This window comes from Diplodia seriata, assembly GCF_021436955.1.
Source record: "Diplodia seriata strain FDS-637 chromosome Unknown scaffold_2, whole genome shotgun sequence".
Taxonomy (NCBI): Eukaryota; Fungi; Ascomycota; class Dothideomycetes; order Botryosphaeriales; family Botryosphaeriaceae; genus Diplodia; species Diplodia seriata.
In genome coordinates, this window is record NW_027117309.1 from 3,558,605 (window position 1) to 3,580,024 (window position 21,420).

Below are 21,420 nucleotides of genomic sequence, written 5' to 3' on the forward strand. Positions count from 1 at the left end.
CAATCCCTTCTTGGGACGGCATGTTTACCGGAGGACCATCACCACCACCAGCCAGCAATCCCAGCACTGGACCAAAAAGATAAAGAAAGAGACAGCCAATGCAAATCGCAAAGTGGGTGTGCAGCAGAAAGGGCTATTCAAACGGCGGCGTCCAATTTAATGCGATTTGCTGCCTACTTCCCTCCGACCACCTGTTCCGACACCTGTTGAGTCACTCCCAGGCTCCCGTCTTAGTTTTATCATCTGTGCACTGGAAGAACCATAGCCACCTGGCTCGAAGGTTAGTAGACTCGTCCAGGAGCCTGGCCCTATGCAGCCTAAGGATAACACACATGAATTCTTTCGCTGTCGGCTTTGATTTGCTTTGTATTCCCCTTAGATCACTTCTTCCATCCCGTCGAGCCTACATTTATACAGAGGCTAGTCGCCAAAGAAGCGGATCAAACCCAACGATTTGGGACGACCGCTCGCCGCTCCAATGCAGGACACCATCGTATGCTGAATCATCTTGATTTCGCCTCCGGGATTTCTCCGGAAAACCCTTGCGTCTCGGTTTTCTGTTTCTGTCGCGTCTCCTACGATCGATACAAGCATCACTACAGCAAGCATGCCTTCTCAACACCTGACCTCGATGTTCTGATAGAAAGCACAGGCAACAGCAACGAAGCAAAGCGCATGTCTCGTCATACCAATGCTTTCACGCTGCATTGACCCTCCCTTTTCTTTCTTTCTCAGTGAACGAACTGGTTCGGCACCGTAGTTGGGCCTCTTCTCATGTCGAAGCGCGTCAAGGGCGCCATTACAGGGGCCCAACTCAAGACGCTTCTTGCACGCATCGGCGGCGGCGTTGGCGGTACAAAGCCAGAACTCGCAGAACGCTTCCACTCAGACCTCAACGTGGCCAAACTTCAGCATGGCACCAAGGCCACCCGCATCCTCAGCGTGGACATGGGCATCCGCAACATGGCTTTCTGCGTGTGCGATGTTTCCATCCAACCCCTCAGCAGTGCTTCCTCGGTGAAGCTCGACGTTCTGGCCTGGGAGCCCATCTCCGTCAGCGACCTCGTCCAACAAGAGGAAGAGCAGGCTTCCTCTACAGACCCCGCAGCCCAGCTGAGCAGCCAGCTTACCCAAGCTGCCAAAGAGTCGTTCCGGCCGTCCATTCTCTCGCGCGCGGCCTACGCACTGCTCAGGCGGAAGCTCCTGCCCTACGCGCCGCAGACCATTCTTATCGAGCAGCAGCGCTACCGTACAAACGCGTCCGCCGCCATCCAAGAGTGGACCTACCACGTCAACATGCTCGAGGGCATGATCTGGGCCATCCTCGAGACGCTCAGGCAGGAGGGGGCTTCCGCACGCCTGCCAACCGCCGTCCTGGAAGCGCCCTCGTTCCCTAGCGCTTTCCCCGTCAGCCCAGCGCGTGTTGCCGCCTTCTGGGTGGGGAATTCGGAGCTCGGCCGAGCGATTCTGCACGAAGCTTCTGCCAGCAGCGCTGCGCTCAAACGGCCCTCTTCCCGCTCGCGCTCGGCAGCCGCGAAGGCGGCAAAGAACGTCGAGGCCGATGCTGAGACCGAGGCCGAGGCCGAGGAGGAGACGGAGGCCAGCGCGGCAGACGACGCAGGTGCGAGTAACGGAAAGAGGCTGAGCAGGACCAAAGTCGAGAAGAAGGTCAAAGTCAAGCTCGTCGAGCAATGGCTGCTTGCAAACGCCAAGGGGGCTGCGTCTGCTCGGCCGGACGGCAACGTGCAACTCAGTTTCGGTACGCCGGAAGCCCGCGGCATGCGTGACTTTTTCTTGTCCAAGCTGTCCAAAGCTGCGAAAAGGACTGGAGGAGGCGACGGCGGCGGCAGCGGCACGAAGAAGCGCAAAAAGGACGCGTCAGTTGCGCCGGCCCCGTCAGCTGCCAGCAGCTCACCGCTAGCCGGCCCCAAGAAACTGGACGACCTGGCCGACTGCCTCTTGCAAGCGGCCGCATGGGCGCAGTGGGAGGGCAACCGACGTGCAATGCTGGGGTTGGATGAGAAGTCCCTGAAGGAGGTGGCTGAGAGCTGCGCTAGCGACTAGGCCAACGAACAACCACCAGCCAAACAGAAGGCAAGGCGACGCGATGCGGCGGGAACACCCTGCGGCACCACGGAAGCAGGTGCCGGCGAATACGGAGGATACGAGCCCGGGATCGCGCTCGGCCTTTGCCGCTGCAGCCGTCACCGCAAATAGCAGCGGGGCGTTCCCACGGCATCGGTGCTCGCAAGGTGGAGCGGCTGGCCTGGAGAAACGCACAGCCGTCAATAAATTCGGAGATGCGAGGTTTCGCCCGCAAGATGAGCGAGGGGAAAAGCGAAATGATTTTAAGATTAGGATGCTGCTATAGCAATGCATTGATGCCTCCTGGGGCCGACCGTGTGTCTATGATCGCTGTCGCTAGTCCCGCCAAAGCCCTCAAAAACGCCGTCGCCAATGCTGAGAACCCATGTGTCGTAATATACGTATCCGCCGACCGACATTTCCGGAAAAGAAATCCACCCAACACACGACTTTTCAAAAATTAAGGAGCTTTACAATACGGCGACGCCGACAAAGATGGAGATGGCCAGTGCGAGCAGCGGCCGGGCCGCAGAGTCGGTTACGGCATCGGAGGTACTGTCGAGCCCGCAGCACTTGCCGTTGTACGTGACATTGTTGGCGTCCGCAGCTGCAGCGAAGACACTGCCGTTGATGTTGCCAATGTTGTAATAATCGACGTTCAGGCGGTTCGGAGGTCTGCCCCACATGTCTGTGACAAGATTAGCGCCCCTTCCGTGTTTCAAACTCTCTCGGGTGCAGCCTTGAGTTTCATGTTTGAGCTGCAGGGTCAAGCTTACCCGTGCATTGATCGACCGAAAGGCCCAGAGCGCCGTAGTCAGTTGTATTGGCGTTCGTCAGAGTCAGATTGACTTTGTTTGGTACAAGGATCGAGTTGCCGAGAATCGAGATGTCCGCGTTGAGATTGTGGTTGATCATGTACATGCGGTTCCTGGCCTGGTCCTGAGGAAGGTCCGGAGGGCGCTGCACGGTGCAAGGGAACGCCTGGTCGGTCGGATCGAAAGGCGTCTCCCACAGCTGGCTGAATTCGTCCATGAGGTAGGGCACTGCCGTCTGGTTTGCCTGATAGTCCAAGAAGAAAACAACGCGCTTCGACGTGAGAATCATCTCCGAGTACGTCGGCCAATCTTCAACGCCCATTGGAATCACCGGTGGCTCGTACGCATACGCCTTGAGGCCGGACTCCTCGATCGGAGTGGTGAAGTTGGTTGCGGTGGCGTAGTCGGCATTGCCAATCAGGATGGTGACAATGTCATAAGGATGCTGTTGCACCCAGCTGGCGACTTCCTTAAGATAATCCACGAGCGTGCCGGCATTGAGGATGTCGCAAGAGGTGTGGCACAAATTGAATTGCCCAGTGCCGTTGTAGTGGGCCTGAGCTTGGACTGCATCGAGTTAGTACCAGGTCACGCTTCAGGGTCCAAGTGCCACTTACGCATCCGGATGCCATCGTTCAGCTGGGTAGTCACGTCGAAGTTCTGGTTGGCTGCGGCATTGTTCTTGACCGTGAAGGGCGAGTTGTGGGCGCAGACCTCGGTCACGTTCGAAAACTTGCGGGAGCACAAATCCGTGTAGCCGTTGCATGGCTGAGTGTTGGTGGGAGCAGCGGAGCTGCTGGTCTCGGAGGCCGTGGAATTGCCAGGGGTGGGAGTCAGAGGGCCGCCGGTGTATGTGCGGGTGCCGTCGGCGCCAGTGAGCAAGGTGATGGTATGTTGCGTCTTCACCGTGACCGTCTTTTCTTCACTGACGCTGGCCGAGGCGCCTGCGGTGGGAGTCTTGGTCTTGGTGCCCGTTCCGTCGTCATCGTCGCCGGTGCTCACGCGAACGGTGGAAGAATAGGAGATGTAGGTGCCTGTGGGCACGCTCGCGCTGGGCTTCGTGTTTGTGCCAGTGAGAACCACCGTGTTGGCGCTTGAGCCGGAACCGGAAGCAGAGCGGGAACCGGAGCCCGAGTTGGAGCTGTCGTTGTCGTCGTTTCCTTGGGCGAGGACGCCGGCGGACAGGAGCGCGGCGAGCCAGCAGGTGGAGAGACGCATGCTGGAGCGATCAGCAGCAGGAGCGGGCGGAGGTGGAGAGGAGGGGAGCTCGACTGGGGAGAAAAACAGAGACGGTCGGGGCGGGCCAAGACGGGCTACGGGGAAGGCAGCGCATAGGACGCAGGCGGTGGAGCAAAGAAGTGCGGCTGAGAGACAGGCTGGGATGACGTCTGAGACGCAGTAAATAGAAGGGCGGGCCCATGGGCGTCAGGAGGACCGGCAGCTTTGGCGCGCTGCTAGCCAGCGCTAGGCGGGAGCCAGCACTGCTCTCTGACATCGTCACGGCATGAGCGCGCCGAAGACGGGGCCTGGCCGGATGGGATGGGCTGCGGTCGGGTGCCTGGTGCGCGCTCGCAGCAGGGGTGCTGTTTCGTGGCTGGCGCCCGATCGCCGCCAATCACGACGCCGCGCCGCCGCCCAGACCCGCTTTGCGCCTCTTGCATCAACGCCGGCCTGCAGGCCCTGACGCGTCGCAAACACCGGCCTGAGGTCAGAGCCCGGCGACCAGCCCGCCCGTCTCATAATGTCGGTCCTTTCCACCGCGGCGCTCCAGGCGTTGCCCAGCACCCCGGCCCGCCCGTCCACTCACAGCCTGGTCTTCTTCTGGCCCGACTCCAACAAAGCCTTCTCTCACGCTTCCTCCCTCCACCAGGCATCGCCATGCCGTCCTCTCCGCCGTCTCGTACGCCCTCGTCGCGCTCCTACGGGCCCGGTGCCTCTGGAAGGTCGTCGCCCACCGTGGCCGCAAGCCAGGATGTCACCCGCGCCCCGCAGTTCGAGGAAACGCCCTGGAACACCTCGCCCGGCGGCGGCCTGAAGCGTTCCAACACCACCCTCTCCAGGAAGCAGATGAAACGAGCAACCCGCACCCGCAAGATTTTCGCCGTCATCTCCTCATTCTTCTTCTTCCTGTCCGCTCTTTTCCTTCTGCTCGTCGAGATCGGCAACACCCACGATAAGACCGTTCTCCGCGACACCTGGTTCATGAAGCTCGATCTCAGCCATATCGTGCCGACTTCGATACCCAACGCCACGCTGCTCAACAGTATAGCCCAAACCTTGGGTCTGCACGATTTCTATCAGGTCGGACTATGGAACTTTTGTGAAGGTTACATCAACGAGGGTGTCACCCAATGCTCCCACCCCCAGAGCCTTTACTGGTTCAATCCCGTGGAGATCCTACTCAACGAGCTGTTCGCAGGCGCAACCAGTACGTCACAAATGCCTTTGTCCCCAATGCGATTAGATGCTAACACCTATCGTAGTTGCTATTCCCGAGGAAGCATTGAAATACCTCGACATCCTCAAGGTGGCCTCCCAGTGGATGTTTGGCTTGTTCCTGACGGGAACTTGCCTGTCCACCACGCTCATTTTCCTGACGCCTCTGGCCGTCTACACGCGCTGGGCTGCAGGCCCAATCGCTATTTTATCATTGTTCACGCTGCTCTGCATTTTCGTGGCCTGTATCATCGCCACGGCCATTTTCATTGTCTTCAAGATCGCACTCACCCAAGTGGACGATCTCAACATCAAAGCAGTCCTCGGAGCCCAGATGTTTGGCTTCATGTGGACCTCGGCCGGTTGCATTCTGATTGCATTTATCATCCAGTCCGGGCTTTGCTGCTGCTGCGCCAGTCGGAGAGATGTCCGAACGGGCAGGAAGCTGGGTAGCAAGAAGGCGTACACCATGCCGCCGGACGGTGACCCAGAGAAGCAAACGTTTAAGCAACGGCTCGGGTTCGGCCGGAGCCAGGCATAATCAACTACGTCGTAACGAATCTCCCAGTTTGCACAGCATTAAGCAGGCCTCCAGAGCGGAGGCCGGCATCAGTCGGGTTTGCGAAAAAAAGCGTTGGGCAGGTCAGCGGGCGGCGTTTGGGCTACAGGTTGTGGGATGGTTTCCGCTCTTAGAGTACAGCACATTGGTCGTCACCCAAATCTCTTAATATTTAGATAGAAGCAACAATACCGAACACACGATTAATCCAGGCGGAGCTGAATGCCAGATGCAATGCAGATCCGAAACCCACTTAAATGATGTCGGACGATCAGGGACGCTTCGCTACGGCGCGGCGGTGCGCCCCAAAACATGGCACGACTCTGAGCCGGAATTCGCCAATGGGCAACGCGAATCGTCGGCTGGCATTCGTCACCGCAAATCAGCAGAGGTCGGGTCACAAAGGGGGCCCCTATCACACCAGGGCGTTGGCGACGATGGCGAGCAGCCGGGAGCAGCGGGTAGCGAGCATCGGACCTTCCGCATTCTACGATAGCCGTTGCTCTCTGCGCAAGTAGGCAGTTGATGAAGATCCCTGCGTGTAAATATGGATTCCAACATCCCAACACAGGATTCACCAGGGAGCCACTTATTACGCAGGGTACAACACCTTTTGCGGGACAGGGTCACACCAGGCTAACGAAAGATCTGAGCCCTCTGAGCCCCACTGGAAACGCTCCAATTCTTCCTACACGGGCAGCTGAAGCGAATGCCCAGATGTAGATGCGAGCTTTGATGTTTAGACATAGAATTCACTGCCACGTAGGTGTTGATATCCCTGTGAGACAGATGCGGGTGGGCTCAATTATTCTGGAACCTGTAGTGGGGTCCAGTCGGGAAGATCGAGCCCATGTGCGGTCAGGGTTAGCTCTAATCACGTGCAAGCGCGCCTGTCTGTCAAGCTTTCGCGCCTGCCTTATCGATACTACCTAACCTTAATCCGCCTCGTCCCCACGCCTCCACCCGCCACTTCATCACTCCAGCTCACCTTGTTCAGCCGCGTCATCTCCAGCCGCATACGACACCCACGCCATATACGCCGCCATGGGCGCACCGGACTCCACCAGCAACATGAGCGGTGTAGCAACACATTCCCAACCTCCTCCACAGCCACGCTCGAGTGGGCGCAAACGCAAGCCCGTTTCGTACGCCGAAGACCCGCCGGGTGAGGTCACTGAAGTTCCGGTCAAGAAGCGCCAGCGCCGCGGCAATGCAGCCGTCGATGATGCCGATGCTTCCGCGCCTGCGAAGCAAACCAAGCTGGAGTCGCCGCCGGCGAAAGAAAAGCGGCTCAAACGGCAAGATCTTAGCACCTATTTTTGCGTATGACGTAGTTGAGCTGACGATCCGCAGATTCCGCGACAAGGCACCTCAATCATTCTATGCTGTGAGAGACCGAGCACTGACACAGCGGTGAGCCCTACCCCCTTCCACAGCCTCACGCGGGTTGCCGGTCCAATAACACTGATCTACAACAGCATGTTTGTCATCGGTCGCTCTCGTGGAGGAACAGACGCTTGCCCACACGAAGACATCGACATCGCAGGAACAACAGGTAATATCTACACCGTTAACATCTCGCTCGTTCCCAGCTGCACGTGCCCTCATGCCGCAAAGGGAAATCAGTGCAAGCATATCGTCTATGTAGGTTTTCAACAAGATTCGAAATCAGCGTCACAATTACTAATGCCTTCAGATTCTTGTCCGTGTGCTCAAGGCCCCTCCAATTCTCCAGTATCAGTTAGCCTTCCTCCGGTCTGAACTCGTGGAAATCTTCTCTAAAGCCCCCCGGATCCCGTCGGGCGCACCTGGTGAGAACGATGGCGGACGCAAGTCCGTGGAAGGCGACTGTCCCATCTGCTGCGAGGATTTCGAATCCACTGGCGACGCAATTGTGTGGTGCAAAGCTGCTTGCGGCAACAACGTACACAAGACCTGTTTCGAGCAATGGGCTGCCACTAAGGGCGGCCACAACGTGACTTGCCCTTATTGCCGTACTCCTTGGGCCGGAGATGAGGATATGCTGAAGGACATCGTCAAGACGGGCGAGAAGAATGCTGAAGGCTATGTCAATGTTGCTTCTCAGTTGGGACTTGATAGCGAGCGAGGTAAACCACACCATGATCCGTATTACTCTTCTTGCTAACAAGTCTGCACAGACTACTCAACTTACCACCCCTTCTGGGTCCGCAGACAAGCTCGTAGTGGCGCCATCGACCCTTCGTGGCGAGGATTCGGGCTCTGGGACGATTGATGGCTGCACAGACAGACCGAGTTCACTGTTTTGACAGGATTCTCGCTCGATGTCCCCACAGCTCGGCTATCCCAGTATTGTACAAGTGCAACAACATTTTCTTAGGACCAACGGAATGATCGACATGCTCGACATTAGGCCCCCACTTGAGATACGATGGAAACAAGACATCTAAATTTACGGCTTGCTGATCATTGGGGCCCCATCCCCTAGCGCATGGCCCGAACGGCCCATCATCAAGCTCTAGCGTAAAGCTCACATCTCGGCTCTGGCTAACATTGTGAGTCTTCACAAAATGGGTCAGCTCACATGTCATACAAGTTGGGGATCAGTGGCCAGTATGATAAATATACGCAAATCAGAGGTAGTCGCCATGACTATTATGGTCTTCAGAGGGCAATGGACGGACTACCCTGCCAGGAGTTGCACGGTGGGGACATAATAAACATTTTACGGAATGAGGCATATTAGAAACATTGGCATACTCGTGTCAAACGTGCATAGTAGCAAATCAGTTATCCCACCAACGGCATTCGGGTCAGTGTTTCAAGCGAGCCTTTCGTCTTGTGTGGGTTCGGCTCTAGTGGATTGTTTCACATGTGCACTCGACTGATTGTTACATCTCCATACCCTTCATGGCATGAGGAGACCACCCTCGAGCCCCGCAGTAAGTGATGCATAAAAGGATATTAACAATCACTTCCTAGAGCACATTTAATTCCATGTCACAGCATCTAAGTTGGTCGAGCGTTGCATTTCCAAGCAATGCTCATACTTTGCTTACGGTAGGTAATAGCCTTATTACCCCCCAGTCTGACGACAGCCTTGAGTTTCTGAACGCGCTGCTCTGGAAACGTGAAGATGGTGACCTAACATTCAGTAATATTGCCGGATTAAGTGAAGGCCCATTAGTGTGGACACACGTCCCTACGCCTCGATTTCAGCTATTCTGTAAGGTCAAGGTGCAGAATCGTACAACAGGAAAACTACCCCTGGGTCATTAAAACAAACTCACCCTTACGTACATGCATAAGTGACACATGCATGTTCATCTGATTGCTTCTGTCTCCGGTGAGTGTGCAAAGTCTAGGAACAATACGACAATTTGGTTCACTTTAGATAGATGAAACCTATGAAATTCTCTTTAGCTCGCAAATGCCCGGAGAAGATGTGCGTATCGTCTCAGTAGGCATGATTCGCACGTCCATCCGCACTTTGACTGGCACGTTTCGATTGTTTTAGAGATGGATAACTAAGGAAAGACACTTTGATTACATGGTGCCATAGCGGTTGCAAATTATGCTGCCTGGACGGACTTGTGCGGATTGAAACCCCGCATATACGTCCGGATAATTGCTTCAATTGCCCACGTATAACAGACAAGTAGTGGATTTTGAGTTTGAGAATCTTGGTGCAATGTGAGTTTTGTGATCGCACTGGAGCGTTCTTGGGGCCAAGAACGACCTGCTTATAGCCCTTCCTTTTCACGGGTTGACAAGTTTGCCTCTGAACTGCTTAGAACGTACATAGTTTGATCTGCACGGGAAAACCAGCGCATTCCCACCACGCCTCCTTTTACTTCATGCCGCCTCAGCTGCAGCAGGTTGCCCGACTTCCTTTGTCGAAGTAATCAGAGGAACATCGGGCCACGGCTTTTTGATGGCATCTTGGATCTGGACAATGCATCCCTTAGGACCAGAGACCGCACCTACGTCTTCAGTCAGCAGAGGGCAAATCCCGTGTGCTCGGGGGATGAAGTCGTACCATTGACAACAACGATGCCATTCTCAGGGTCAACCTTCAGGACCTTGAGGTTCTGCACGGTGACACGCTCGCCACCCATACGACCAGGCATACGCTTGCCAGGCAGCACTCTCGAACCAGAGCCCTGCGAACCACCGGACGAACCCATAATACGGTGGGCGAGCGATTGACCGTGAGAAGCGGGCTGACCGCCGAAGCCCCAACGCTTCATACCCTGTTCGACGGACAAAGCATCAGCATCCCCGTCCCGTTAGGCGAGGGATAGAAAAAGGGCCGGCCACTTACACCCGCAAAACCCATGCCCCGGCTGTCCGCGCGCGTGTCCACGAACTGGCCCTCCTTGAACCACTCGGCGCCGACCAGCTCGCCGACGCCCAGGAGACCGCGCTCGTCGCGGACGCGGAACTCTCGCACCCACCGCTTCGGGCTGACGCCCTGCGCCGAGAAGTGGCCCAGCAGCGGCCGCGTCACGTTGCTCGGGTGCTTCCAGCCGGCGCCGACGGCGACGGCCCAGTAGCCGTGGCGGTGGCGCGTCTTGTGCGCGACGACCTGGCAGCGGTCGAGCTGCAGCACCGTGCACGGCGTGCGCACGCCTGTGGCCGGGTCGTACAGTGCCGTCATGCCCTTCTTGAGCGCCAGCGCCCCCGTCCGCAGCGGCGTCGTGTATTCCTTGCGGGCCAGCGCCGCCGTCGACGAGGCGCCCAGCACGCGCATGTTGGGCCCGCGGTTGAAGCGGTCGGTGGGCGAGGGGTGCGCGACGATGGACTTGATGCCGCGGGTCTGTTGGAGCCGCTGTGGTGCTGCGGCGAGGGCATGGCGCGGCGAGGACGAGGCATTGAGCGGCGAGGCGGTCGGCCGGGGCCGTAGAGGCAGGGCCAACTGGCCCAGCCGGACTTGCGGTCTTGCTGGCATGGCTGGCGGTTGTGTGGAGGCGCCGGAGTGGCTGTTGCTGATCGACGGGCCGCACCCTGTGACTTTTCTGGTCGACGTCGCGGCGGTTGCGCTGGTGGCCGCTGAGCCCACCGTACTCGGCCTGCACCCACACACACGGCGAAGTCGTTGCCGACCGGCCAACGTCGTGGCACACCCCACCGCAAGCATTCACTGCCAATCAATGAGATCAAACCCATCGTAAATTATCTAATTAAGAAGCCTAATCCCATCCGTTCAGCCCCCCAGTAGAGAAAAATCTCACGACTCAACTTTTACTTCATCACCAACCTTGCACATCATCCAGGCTTCGAAAATTTACCCATCCTTGCCGTTTACGCCTTGAAGATGCATCGATTGACCGTGATTCGCCGACATCCAGGCCGACATCTAGACTCCTCGCCGTGAAATCCGATTAAGCAGACCTCACCCTTCGCACAGAACCGAGAGATCAATCTTTTTTTTATCCTTTTGCAAGCAAGCTTCCGCACCGACATCAACGAACTCCTAGAAATGCAGAGCGATGATGGCTCAGGACGCAGGTGCAATGCTCTCATTTGGCAGCACGCGCTCCATTGCCCGCCCCCATGATACTAGGAATAGGGTACGTGCCGTTCGGGTTCTGTTGTGGTGGTCCCGATGGAACCCGGCTGGGCGGCCCATTCGCAAACTTCTGGCTAGGCTGCATCGACACCGGAGGTGGAGGTTTGGGTGGCAAGTGCGACGGGGTGCCCCATTTGGCAATGCTGCTTTGGCTGCTGCCCGAAGCCGATCTCTGGCCCTGATTATGTGCGGCCGCCACCGGCTGAGGCAGAGGATGAGCCATTCCCTGACCCTGATTCTTCACAAATGCAGGGTTTCCGGGTGGGCGGTTGAACTGCGGCTGCGAAGTGGGTTGGCTTGGCCGTGGGGGCTGCTGCGGGTGCATGGGCTGCTGCTGGTGCATGGGCTGCTGCTGGTGCATGGGCTGCTGCTGGTGCATGGGCTGCTGCTGGTGCATGGGCTGCTGCTGGTGCATGGGCTGCTGCTGGTGCTGGTGCATGGGCATGCCGAAGCCGGGGAAGTTGACCATGTTTGGAGTGACGACCCCCATTTGCGGCGACTGTCCCGGCATACCAAATGCACCACCACGCATCCCAGAGCCCGGGAAGCTGGGGACAAATGCTTGACTTTGCGGGTTGAACTGCTGCCGGTTAAAGCTACCAGGAAGGGGGTGCTGGTTGCGGTTGTTCCCGAACTGTGGGTTTGGTAGCTGGCCATATGGATAAGGGTTTTGGCCCGCCGACATTGGTCGGTTATCATAGCCCGGCTGAGCAAATTGATATGGCATCTGGCCCGACATCTGCCAAGGCTGGTTCATACCCTGCGACTGTGGCCTATATCCATCCGGGAAGCTGGCCAGGGTAGGGTTTGACATCTTCGGCGTCTGGTTAGATGCATTCCCAGACTGGAAGGACATGCGCTGGAAGTCCTGCGACAGGTCATAGTTCATCGGCACCGGGGATCCATAGGGCCCTGGATTCAAAGCCCCGTTGGCTGATCCGAATTGCTGGTATTGCCATGCAAATTGCTGTTGGGGATCCTGCTGGACCATGACGGGATAGCTGGTGCTGTATTGCACGGGCGGCGTGCCACTGGGGTTCATGTTGGTTGACGGAGGCGCCATGTTGGTGTATGGGCCATAGTACATGGGAGGGCCATCGCTCGGATAGCCTGGGGTTCCATACTGCCCAGGATAGTAGGGGCTGAACTGGGACCTCGCCTCAAACCCGTCGTCGTCGTTGTTGCGGATCTTCTTCTTGTTCTTCCTTCCAGCAGCGGAACTTGACCGTGACATGTCCCTACTCTCATTGTTGGCCGATTCTCCAAGATCTCCGTCCTCGGCGCTTCCAAAGATGCGCTGGCGGGCTTCTTTGTATTTGGCCTCGCGTTCTTCTCGGGTCAGTTTTCTGGGTCCCTGACCGGCGTCACTTCCACTATCGGCGCCAGCCTCAGATGTTGTTTTCGAGGGACCTTCAGAATTGGCCGTTGTGTTGGTGCCTGATGGGGTTCCTCCGCTCTCTCCTCGGCGCATAATCTTTCGAGCAGGCACTATGATAGGAGGAGTCTCTGGACCCGATGACAAGGAGCTCGGGAGGCTCGATAATGGCGGTGGCCTTCTAAAATTAGTAAAGTTTGGATAATATTCAAGCAGACTGCTTACATTCTACTATAAGGCGTCTTAGTGATCTTCACAGCACTCGTAACCGGATCGACAACATGGCCGAGAAGATAATAGTCAGCGAATCGATGTGCGAGCATTCGATAGAACGCATTGCAATTTGGAACGTCCAATTCCTTCTCGCTTCAAGGTTCGTCAGTCTCGCGGAAGTGAACAAACAGGTCATGAAACGTAACGTACCCAGTATTTCTTAGGAAATCAAGCACATCTTGCTCTAGCTTGAGAACGAACAGCCTGTCCCTAGGAGACTGTAGAGCCTCCAAAAGCTTCTCATCAGGTGCCGGTTGCGGCTGAGAAGTGCCATCGTTTTCCTTAATGGCGCCAAGAGGCAGAGGCACAACGCGACCGGACCCGCCTTGAGTAGCATCATTGCTACCCATGATCTGGACATTACGGGCAGAGGGAACGCCGCGCTGGGAAGAGGCGCCCATGACGGAAATCTCATTTAGCTGGTCGCGGAAAGCACGACCAATGCCGTTCTCCGAGCCAACCCTTGATCCGGCCGCAACGGAATCGGGAGGCGTGAAGACATCTTCGCGGTCCTCCTCCACGGCGCGAATGCTGGCGCTATCGTCTGGGCGAATGCTTTCCTTTTCGTCGAGCGCGAAGGTCGTTCCGGACGCGACACTCTTGCCATCCACGCTCGGCGGCTTGGCCGAGCTGTTGGAGGAAGACACCTGGGTTGCATCGTCATCAGCAACCACGGGCTTCACTGCGCCGCCTACCGAGTGCAACGAAGGCTCGGCATTGGAGTCCGGGCTTACGCCATTCTGCGCATGGGCATCCTTGGAGGAGCCATTGGTGTTAGGAGCATTTTCCTGGTTGGAGCTCTCGTCTCCTTCTCCATTTTCAACCGGAACGTCCGCTATTTGCGCTTCCGGAGCTTCTGACGTTTTCTGCAGGATAACGGGCGCTTGCTGGCCGTCGGCAGACGTAAGGCCAGCAGCAAGGTTTTTGGAATTATGAGGCATGTAAGCTGAAGCTGCAACCTGCGAGCCGTCAGTTATGCTGAAAGCGCCACTGATGGACGAGGGGCGGTAGGGGCGGGAGAGGCCGAGCAAGCAGAGTGAGACGGCACCAAGGCGGATCTCCAGAAACAGAAAAGCGGCGCAACTGTACCTTTGCAAAGGACGGCTTCAGGTCGGAGGTCTCGCTGGCGGCAGGGCCTTGAGAGGACATTCTCTCCAGCCAGCGTGGGGCGGGCTATGCGGGGTATGATGGCAGTAGAATGCAGAGAAGGGCGGTCGCAATCCGGGGCGTGGAAGCGCGGTGGGCAGCCAGGCGGGCTCGCTCGCAAAGGGAAATGGAAATGTCGAAGGCCAGGTGATCTCAGGAACCGGAATGCTCAAGGAAAGTCGTGAAAGCCAGGACCATAAGGCTGGACATCGTGCATTTGGCGGGCTCGGCTCAGAAGGTTGGCGGTGATTTCATCGCGGTGCGACAGGGCAGTTGAAGTGGGCGCACGCAGCGGCGAGTGGGTCCTCAATCGGCGAGGCTCGAGGAGTCAGGAGCGCGGGCGCGGGAGCCCGGGAGCAGTGCGTGGGCACGAAGCGCACAGCTGGAGTACGGAACGGCGGGCGGGGAAGATGCGCCAGCGCGAGCGTGGACGGCTTGCTTTGCTGGAGAGCTGCGTCGGGAGATGCTTGTTGGCCAAGCAGTGGTGAGGGCTCTTCGTCTCGTCGGGCGCCCAGCCCAGCGGATGCTGCAAAACCACCCCCAAGCCTTGGCAGGAGGTCCCCACGGCCGCCGTAATCTTCCCCTCTGGAGGTAGTGTACCGCCGCCGTCCGTCCGCGGCTCTGCTGTTCTAGCTACCTGCGCCGGCGCCCTGGTGTCTGCTTCGTCCACAAGCCACGCCAAGGTGCATCGGAAAAGACACTATCTTGGTGGCCGTGTCTGCTGAAAGACTCCGCGGCCAGGGGGCTAGCGCATGGAAACGGTGCCGGGGGGGGTGCCGGGGGGTAATTTATTCGCGCCCAGCGCAGCGCGGGAAAAACGTCGAGCCGTTGTGTCGGCCTAAGTAGGTGGTCGGCCTGGGGCAAGCCAGCGCGCGTTCGCATTGGATTATTGCGCGCCCAGCGTCGTCATTCTGCCTGCGTGAGCCGCATGCCATCGCGCAACGACTTGCCTCCAGAGCCGCACCCCCCTCCTCCGCCCCTCTTCCCGCGACAATAACAACAACCGACGCGTGAGCTTTCCGCGCTGGCTCCAGCCATGTTCCGCGGCCCTGCATATACTGGCCGCTCCAAGGCCACGCCAACCACCACCTGCCAGAAGTGCCTGAAAAAAGATACGCGAATCCCCGCCCGCCTTCGCTGGCCCGACTGACGCCTCTCCACGTCACTACAGCTATGAGTGTAAGGCCTCCGCTCAAGAGCGCCCGTACGTGAGCCGGCCCAGCCGTACCCAGCAGCTCTTCAACCCAAAGCTCAAGCCGCAACTCACGAGCGACGTGCCGAATGACCTGCTCCGAAAGTACGTGAGCTTCAGCCCCTACTCCCGGACGGATGGCGCTAACATGTTGGCAGGAAGGGCGTTGCGGACGAAACACTAGCAAGCAAGGCCGACGAGAGGGGCCGCAAGCACAGCCGTGAGGACGAGGACCTACAACACCGGCCCCGGAAGCGCTCCCGTTCTGCATCAGCCTACTCTTCCTCGTCCGTGCCAACCATTTCGACGAACCGCTCCCCCTCGCGCTCCCCACCACCAGCCCGACAGGAAGCGTCAAAGCGCTCCAGGCGCTCCCCGGCCGGCGACGATCGCAAGCGCAGGCGCCGCTCGGTGAGCTCCTCGGCGGGCTCGTACCACACCGATAGAGACGACAGACCACGAGCAAAAGAGCGGAATACTCGGAGAAGACGGAGCTCGTTCAGTCCTGGAGAACGTGGCAGGCCACGGAGTCGGTCATTCGTGTCCAATCACAATGACGCCTCTAGAAGCGGGAGCCGCCGCCGGAGCCCCAGCCGTGACTTTGAAAGATCGATCTCTCCGTACAGTCAACGCGCGAGGGTCCCTCGCCTGAGCCCTCCTCGCCGTCCTCGGTCGCGCAGCCCACGAAGGCGCGCCAATCCTGAGCTCAACGGACCTCCTTCGGACAGGCCTCATCGGCCGCCCCCGGGCAATGCTGGCCCACCGCCGGCAAGCAACAGGGAGAGAAGCTTAAGTCCTTACAGCAAGCGCCTTGCCTTGACTCAGTCAATGAACATGGGCGGAAGGTAGATTATGGTGGAAACGGAGTGATTATTATCAATCGGAGCATAGCGTTGGGCTTTAACCCTTTGCCGGACGGGAATGGCAGCCTTGGCGGATATGACCTTACGAGCATCCCAAAGAATGATTGGGACGCCAGTCCTCTCAAGATGCGTGTGCTTCTCTTTTTCTGGTTCCGTGGATTGCTTATCAGTGCAGACCTGCTGGTAGCAAGGAGCTGGCTCTGCAGCACGTCCTGGGCGGGTTCGGTTCGGTCACAGAAGCTCCGAGGTGTTCTTCTAGATACCCATTGTATTTCAAGTCTATACACACAAACGCTTCTCCTAATGTCTGAAAAGGCGAGGTGTCACTTCCACCGTAAAAGCCTCCGAGAGAGAACAAAATAACAAAGTTTGTCTCTCGGCTGAAAGCAATCCAAGAATGACTTGCCTCCCGGAGTTCATGCAGCATGAATTTGCTTGTGGGTCAATTTGACTTTGTCTCGTTTGTCCCCGCTGGCTGTGCCTTGCTGCTCTGTGAATTATTGAGATTGGACAATGTCCATAGTCCGCCCTGAACCCCATGGCCTTTCACTTGCTTGAGCCGGGATTGTTCTACCACTTTCTGGGGGCCAGCACCGCCCATCTCTCGGTTTTGCGCATGCAGGGCTCAGAAATGTAGCTCGCCGATGGTGCGAAATGACTGCGCAGAAGCCTCTGGTCAATCAAGCCAGCCCCGTACTCAGTTGATGCATGAACAAGCCCGTTCAGCCAGCCCTGCACGACTTTCCTGTAGCGCCATAACGCCTCGATAACCTTCCTCCCAATTCATACCAACTCTTCATCTCCCATCTCCCTCTCTCTGTCTGCCTCGTCCTCTCTCTCCCTTTCGCGCATGGCCTCAGCCAGCATCGCGCCCTCCATACCAACTACCTCGCCGTCCTTATCTGTAGGCTCAAGCTCGCCGGTGCTCGCGCCAGCCTTCTTCCTGGCCTCCTTCTGGGCATGTTCGATCCTCTCCCTCACCAACCGGGCAATGGCGTTCTCCGTCCTCACGTTCAGCACCTCCAACTTCTTGTCCAGATCGCGCTTCAAATCCCAATTTGGCTTCTTCGGCTGGAGCTTAAACAGGTCCAGCGGCTTGTCAGCAGCCTCGGCAGCAGCAGCTTCGGCTTTGGTGCGCTCGGCCAGCTCAGCAGCCTTCGCCTCTAGCGTCACTTGGTTCTCGGCGGGGTTGAGCTCGAAACCCAGTTTGGGTCCTTTTGTTTCGGCATCGAAGTTGCGGCCGGAGAGGTAAAGTCTGGAAACATCCGGGGTGGAGGAGCTTTCGCGATCGTCTTCTTGCGCGCTGGGCTCGATGTCGGACGGGTCGTCGGGTGCCTTGCGCTTGAGCGATTTGAGCTTGGCGAGACGTGCCTTGCGCTCGTCGGCGGCAGCACTGAGAGAGGCGTGTGTAGACATGGATACGACAGGACGTGTATGCTGGGAGCTTTGGCGCGGGCTAAGGCCGACGTGAAGGGGATCGTCTGTTGTGGTTGTCGGCGAAGTTGGCGCGGGTGGCGGAGGGAAGCTCTGGCTCCAAAATTTCGGACCCCCGCCGCCGCCTGCTCTCTTCTTCTCTCATCTCCAGCCATGCCCAGATGACGCCCACCCCATGCCCAGCAATCCGATCGCCCACTATGCGGGGACCATCAGAGGCAACTTGCTGCCTGTGCTGCCCATCCTCGCCCCTCGCGCCGTGGAGGAGACCCGCGGGGTGAGCCGTCGCGCTGGACCCGCGGTGACACGCCTGTACCAACAGCGTCCCATCGACAACGGCAGCGTGAGATCCCACGCCTCTCGACGACCATTTGCGACCTTTGCCTCTCCCAACCCCCTCGCTCCCGCTTCTTCACGACCGCAATGTCCCAGATCATGGCCATTCTTTCGCCGTCCGGAAAGTCGCGCCTACTCTACGTCTGAGGAGGACTATTTGGTCGAGGAGGATGACGAGAAGGCTATCCTGCAGGGACTCCCATCTGACGGGCTGCCATTAGAAGATGCGCAGCTCTACACCCTGATGAACCCCGAGTTCAGAGAATTGCGCCGGGCAACCTTTTTGCTTACCTCTCAAGGAGCCACGCCCACTGAGGATGTCAAGCAGCTCCTCGAGAGGGCTGCTGCCCTGCCTCCCCTTGATGAATTCCCCCAGCAGGATGTATGGTGGATCAAGAAGTTCGCTCAGCTCAATGCCGTCCACAACGTCTGGCTACCTGTGGATCTGCGGACGTCTCGGCTGGAAATCAACTCCATGACAGAACAGGCTGTGAAGCAACTTCTGAGTCGTGGGCGAGATGCAGTTTCTATCGACCATGCTTGGAAATTCAGCATGCGCAGCAACTATTCTCCTGAAGGAAAGAGGAACATTTGGTGCGAGATGATGCTGTGGTTGCTCTACAATGATCAAGGCGCGGTCCTGCCGGCCCTGGAAGCCACAAGCAGGGGACGGAAAGCACCTGACTATGTTGTTGCTGATATCCTGGAGCAGTTCATCAGCAACCATCTCCAAGGGGCTAAACGTGGCCAGCTCCAGATCCCTCCTGACTTCCTTTCCACTCTGGCCCGTCTTCTGGGGCAGAACTACTTCCTCGGCCACGCGCTGTCTCAGAAATTTGTGTATCTCACTTTAGCTCACTGCTCTCTTGAGCAAGGCAATACGTTCTGGGACTTGCTCCAGGCGGCCCGGTTTAGAGCCTCGTGGCACACGTTATACCAAGTCGCCTACTTTTTTGGCAGACATGGCGAGTACAACAAGGCTCTGGAAGTACTACGAAAGCCTATCGAGCTTGGGGCTCCTCCCACGCATCCGGCTTTCCTGGCCACTTGTGCGCAAATACTCCGAAACAGTGTTGCCAAAGCAGAAGCCTACAGTGCCACCACCAAAATTCTGTCGGACCTTGTCAGCATGGGTGTTTCCTTCAATATTTACCTATACACGGTGACCATGCATAACGCGGTTGATTGTGGCGATCTACAGTCGGCCTTTACCGTGTATCGGCTCATGCAGGAGAACGGGGTCGAGCCGAACGACTATACGTACACCGTTCTGTTGAAGGGCCTTAAGGACAACGCAAGCCCCGAATTGCTTCAGTCTGTTATCATAGACGCAGAGCGAAGTCTCCCAAACCTGCAAAGGCCCCGGATCGTTGCTACAGATATCCTCCACTGTGTCTACCTCCACCACTTTGAGCCGGCCTGTACAACGGCCACTTTTACCAATTTGGCCAAGGTATACTGCGAATACTTCAACCCGTCAGCGCTGATCAGGTTGGGCGTGCCCGCTCAGTTCTTCGGTGGCCCCGCCGAAGCCACTGACCGAGCTGGCATGAACTCTCCTCCCGCAGCTCTCGGCATCATGCTCACAGCTTACCTGAAACTCGTCTCTCAACATAACCCGGAGGAGGTGGTCCGCCTTTATCGTATTTTCCATGACCAGACCCAACATTCTGGTGATCACGGCCTCGCAACACTTGGACAAAGCGACTACTTCTTCAATTCCTTCCTCCTCGCGCTAGGTCAGAATGCCGAGACGCTCCCAATGGTACCCGAGGTTTTATGGCAAATGAGCGATCCGCGCCTGCATTCTAAGCCGATTACCTCCAAGTATACGTGGGATATTTTGGTTAATGCGTTTATGCGGCACAATCAGCCGGAGGCTGCGGAACGCGTGTTAAACGTCATGAGCAAGCACGGTCAGCAACCGAACGATGTCACTTGGAACTCGCTTGTTCGATGGTACGCTCGACGAAAAGATGTCGACCGTGTTTTGGACACAATACGACGTATGCAGATTCAGCAGATGAGCCTAAGCGTTACGTCTTTACGCGCTCTTGGTAGTCTACCGGAGAGTGATAGGCTTGCCAGGGGCCTACAGGAGCTCGACGACTTGCGTCGCAGGCCGCCACACAAGCAAGCCAATGAAGAGCAGGATTACCTTGTCCCGGATGACTATCAAGAATCATTAGCTTGGCAGAGTATTGATGAGGAGGACTTCAGCAGAGACGACGCGCAACGGATTGAAAAGGCACCGGTCGACGCCGAGCAAAACAACCGCTGAGTTTTCGCCTCAATACCGCCACTTCAAATATCTGAAGTGAACGAACACAATTTTATCACGGACGATTCCTTTCTGAGACATCACATTTTTTTCAATCGCGCTCCAGAACCCCGTGTCGGGGAAGCGGCACAATAGCCTGCGAATAATGTCCAGCAAACTTTATCTCAAGTACGTGACGCGTATTTTTATTTTATTTTCCAAGCAAAAACAGACGGACGGCCTCTAGCCGGTACCGTGAGCCATTTCCTGAGCTGCGGCACATAACCCCCACATTCGGAACTCGACATTTGCTTCACTCGGTCCCAGTCCAAATGCGCATCTACCTGCAGGCTACCAGATGGTGGCTTTTGCTCGGGGGTGACTTGACAAAAATTGTCCAGGCGCCATCTCCTGGTTTTTTTTTTCTTCCCTTGCTCTTTTACGTTCTAGGATCAGCACTGTCGGAAGGCCTACCGTCTGACCCGAGTCGTGAGGGGATAGCCAGGACAGATGAAGATCCTTAGCGTTCAGGGGTTCCACCAGCCCGTTCAGAAGTCTTGCACAAAGTGACGATCCAGCTTGGGGAAGGTGGGCATGGCAAACGATTCGTCTTCGCACCATTAAGGACGGCGTGACGCTCGAGCCGTTCCTGACTTGAAGCCACTCCAGCCGTGTCGCGGCAATGACGACTACCTGCTGCCGCGACAACAGTAGTGCTTTCTATTATTACCTCATCCTTTGCTCTGCCTTGGCCAGAGACACCGGTGGGTGGAAAGTGCACCCTTGAAGTGGACCGCATCCCATCACAATCACATCACGCACAATAGAATAGACTCTCGTCGCTCAAGAGGGGCTGAAAATAGACTTTGAAGATTGTACTCTAGCATTGCCATTGGCCATATTCTGCTTTCCACAGACTTGTCGGAGTTGGTTCCAGAACGGCCTCCTTGCTCGCTCAGCGCCACACATCACGCGTTCTCGTCTCTTCCTCTTCCTCTCCTATGCTTTTCTTTCTTCTTTTCGTAATTGGGAAACCACTCGACAAACCAACCCTTCGGCAGTCCACGACGATACCAAGCATTTAGGTGCCCACGA

The 21,420-nt window shown here is 57.1% G+C and overlaps 8 protein-coding genes across 8 annotated transcripts; 4 read left to right on the forward strand and 4 right to left on the reverse strand.

The window, feature by feature from the left end:
- Positions 1-774: 774 nt before the first annotated feature.
- Positions 775-2,064, forward strand: SLS55_002422 (uncharacterized protein; the record flags this gene model as incomplete). Its single annotated transcript, XM_066773904.1, has 1 exon — positions 775-2,064. One exon carries the CDS (start codon positions 775-777, stop codon positions 2,062-2,064), a length of 1,290 nt encoding a protein of 429 aa, XP_066636471.1.
- Positions 2,065-2,555: 491 nt separating this feature from the next.
- Positions 2,556-4,118, reverse strand: SLS55_002423 (uncharacterized protein; the record flags this gene model as incomplete). The annotated part of the gene is made up of 3 exons (XM_066773905.1): positions 2,556-2,773; positions 2,862-3,467; positions 3,518-4,118. 3 exons carry the CDS (start codon positions 4,116-4,118, stop codon positions 2,556-2,558), a joined length of 1,425 nt encoding a protein of 474 aa, XP_066636472.1.
- An 849-nt stretch (positions 4,119-4,967) lies between these two features.
- On the forward strand, positions 4,968-5,877 carry SLS55_002424 (uncharacterized protein; the record flags this gene model as incomplete). Its single annotated transcript, XM_066773906.1, has 3 exons — positions 4,968-5,328; positions 5,384-5,726; positions 5,778-5,877. 3 exons carry the CDS (start codon positions 4,968-4,970, stop codon positions 5,875-5,877), a joined length of 804 nt encoding a protein of 267 aa, XP_066636473.1.
- Positions 5,878-6,966: 1,089 nt separating this feature from the next.
- On the forward strand, positions 6,967-8,149 carry SLS55_002425 (uncharacterized protein; the record flags this gene model as incomplete). The annotated part of the gene is made up of 3 exons (XM_066773907.1): positions 6,967-7,218; positions 7,592-8,003; positions 8,055-8,149. 3 exons carry the CDS (start codon positions 6,967-6,969, stop codon positions 8,147-8,149), a joined length of 759 nt encoding a protein of 252 aa, XP_066636474.1.
- Positions 8,150-9,729: 1,580 nt separating this feature from the next.
- SLS55_002426 (mitochondrial 54S ribosomal protein uL3m) lies at positions 9,730-10,825 on the reverse strand (the record flags this gene model as incomplete). The annotated part of the gene is made up of 3 exons (XM_066773908.1): positions 9,730-9,857; positions 9,914-10,127; positions 10,199-10,825. The coding sequence occupies 3 exons, from the start codon at positions 10,823-10,825 to the stop codon at positions 9,730-9,732; spliced, it is 969 nt and encodes a 322-aa protein (XP_066636475.1).
- A 571-nt stretch (positions 10,826-11,396) lies between these two features.
- SLS55_002427 (uncharacterized protein) lies at positions 11,397-14,035 on the reverse strand (the record flags this gene model as incomplete). The annotated part of the gene is made up of 2 exons (XM_066773909.1): positions 11,397-13,002; positions 13,245-14,035. The coding sequence occupies 2 exons, from the start codon at positions 14,033-14,035 to the stop codon at positions 11,397-11,399; spliced, it is 2,397 nt and encodes a 798-aa protein (XP_066636476.1).
- Positions 14,036-17,078: 3,043 nt separating this feature from the next.
- SLS55_002428 (uncharacterized protein) lies at positions 17,079-17,711 on the reverse strand (the record flags this gene model as incomplete). Its single annotated transcript, XM_066773910.1, has 1 exon — positions 17,079-17,711. One exon carries the CDS (start codon positions 17,709-17,711, stop codon positions 17,079-17,081), a length of 633 nt encoding a protein of 210 aa, XP_066636477.1.
- A 193-nt stretch (positions 17,712-17,904) lies between these two features.
- Positions 17,905-20,346, forward strand: SLS55_002429 (uncharacterized protein; the record flags this gene model as incomplete). The annotated part of the gene is made up of 2 exons (XM_066773911.1): positions 17,905-18,006; positions 18,217-20,346. The coding sequence occupies 2 exons, from the start codon at positions 17,905-17,907 to the stop codon at positions 20,344-20,346; spliced, it is 2,232 nt and encodes a 743-aa protein (XP_066636478.1).
- Between the last annotated feature and the right edge of the window lie 1,074 nt (positions 20,347-21,420).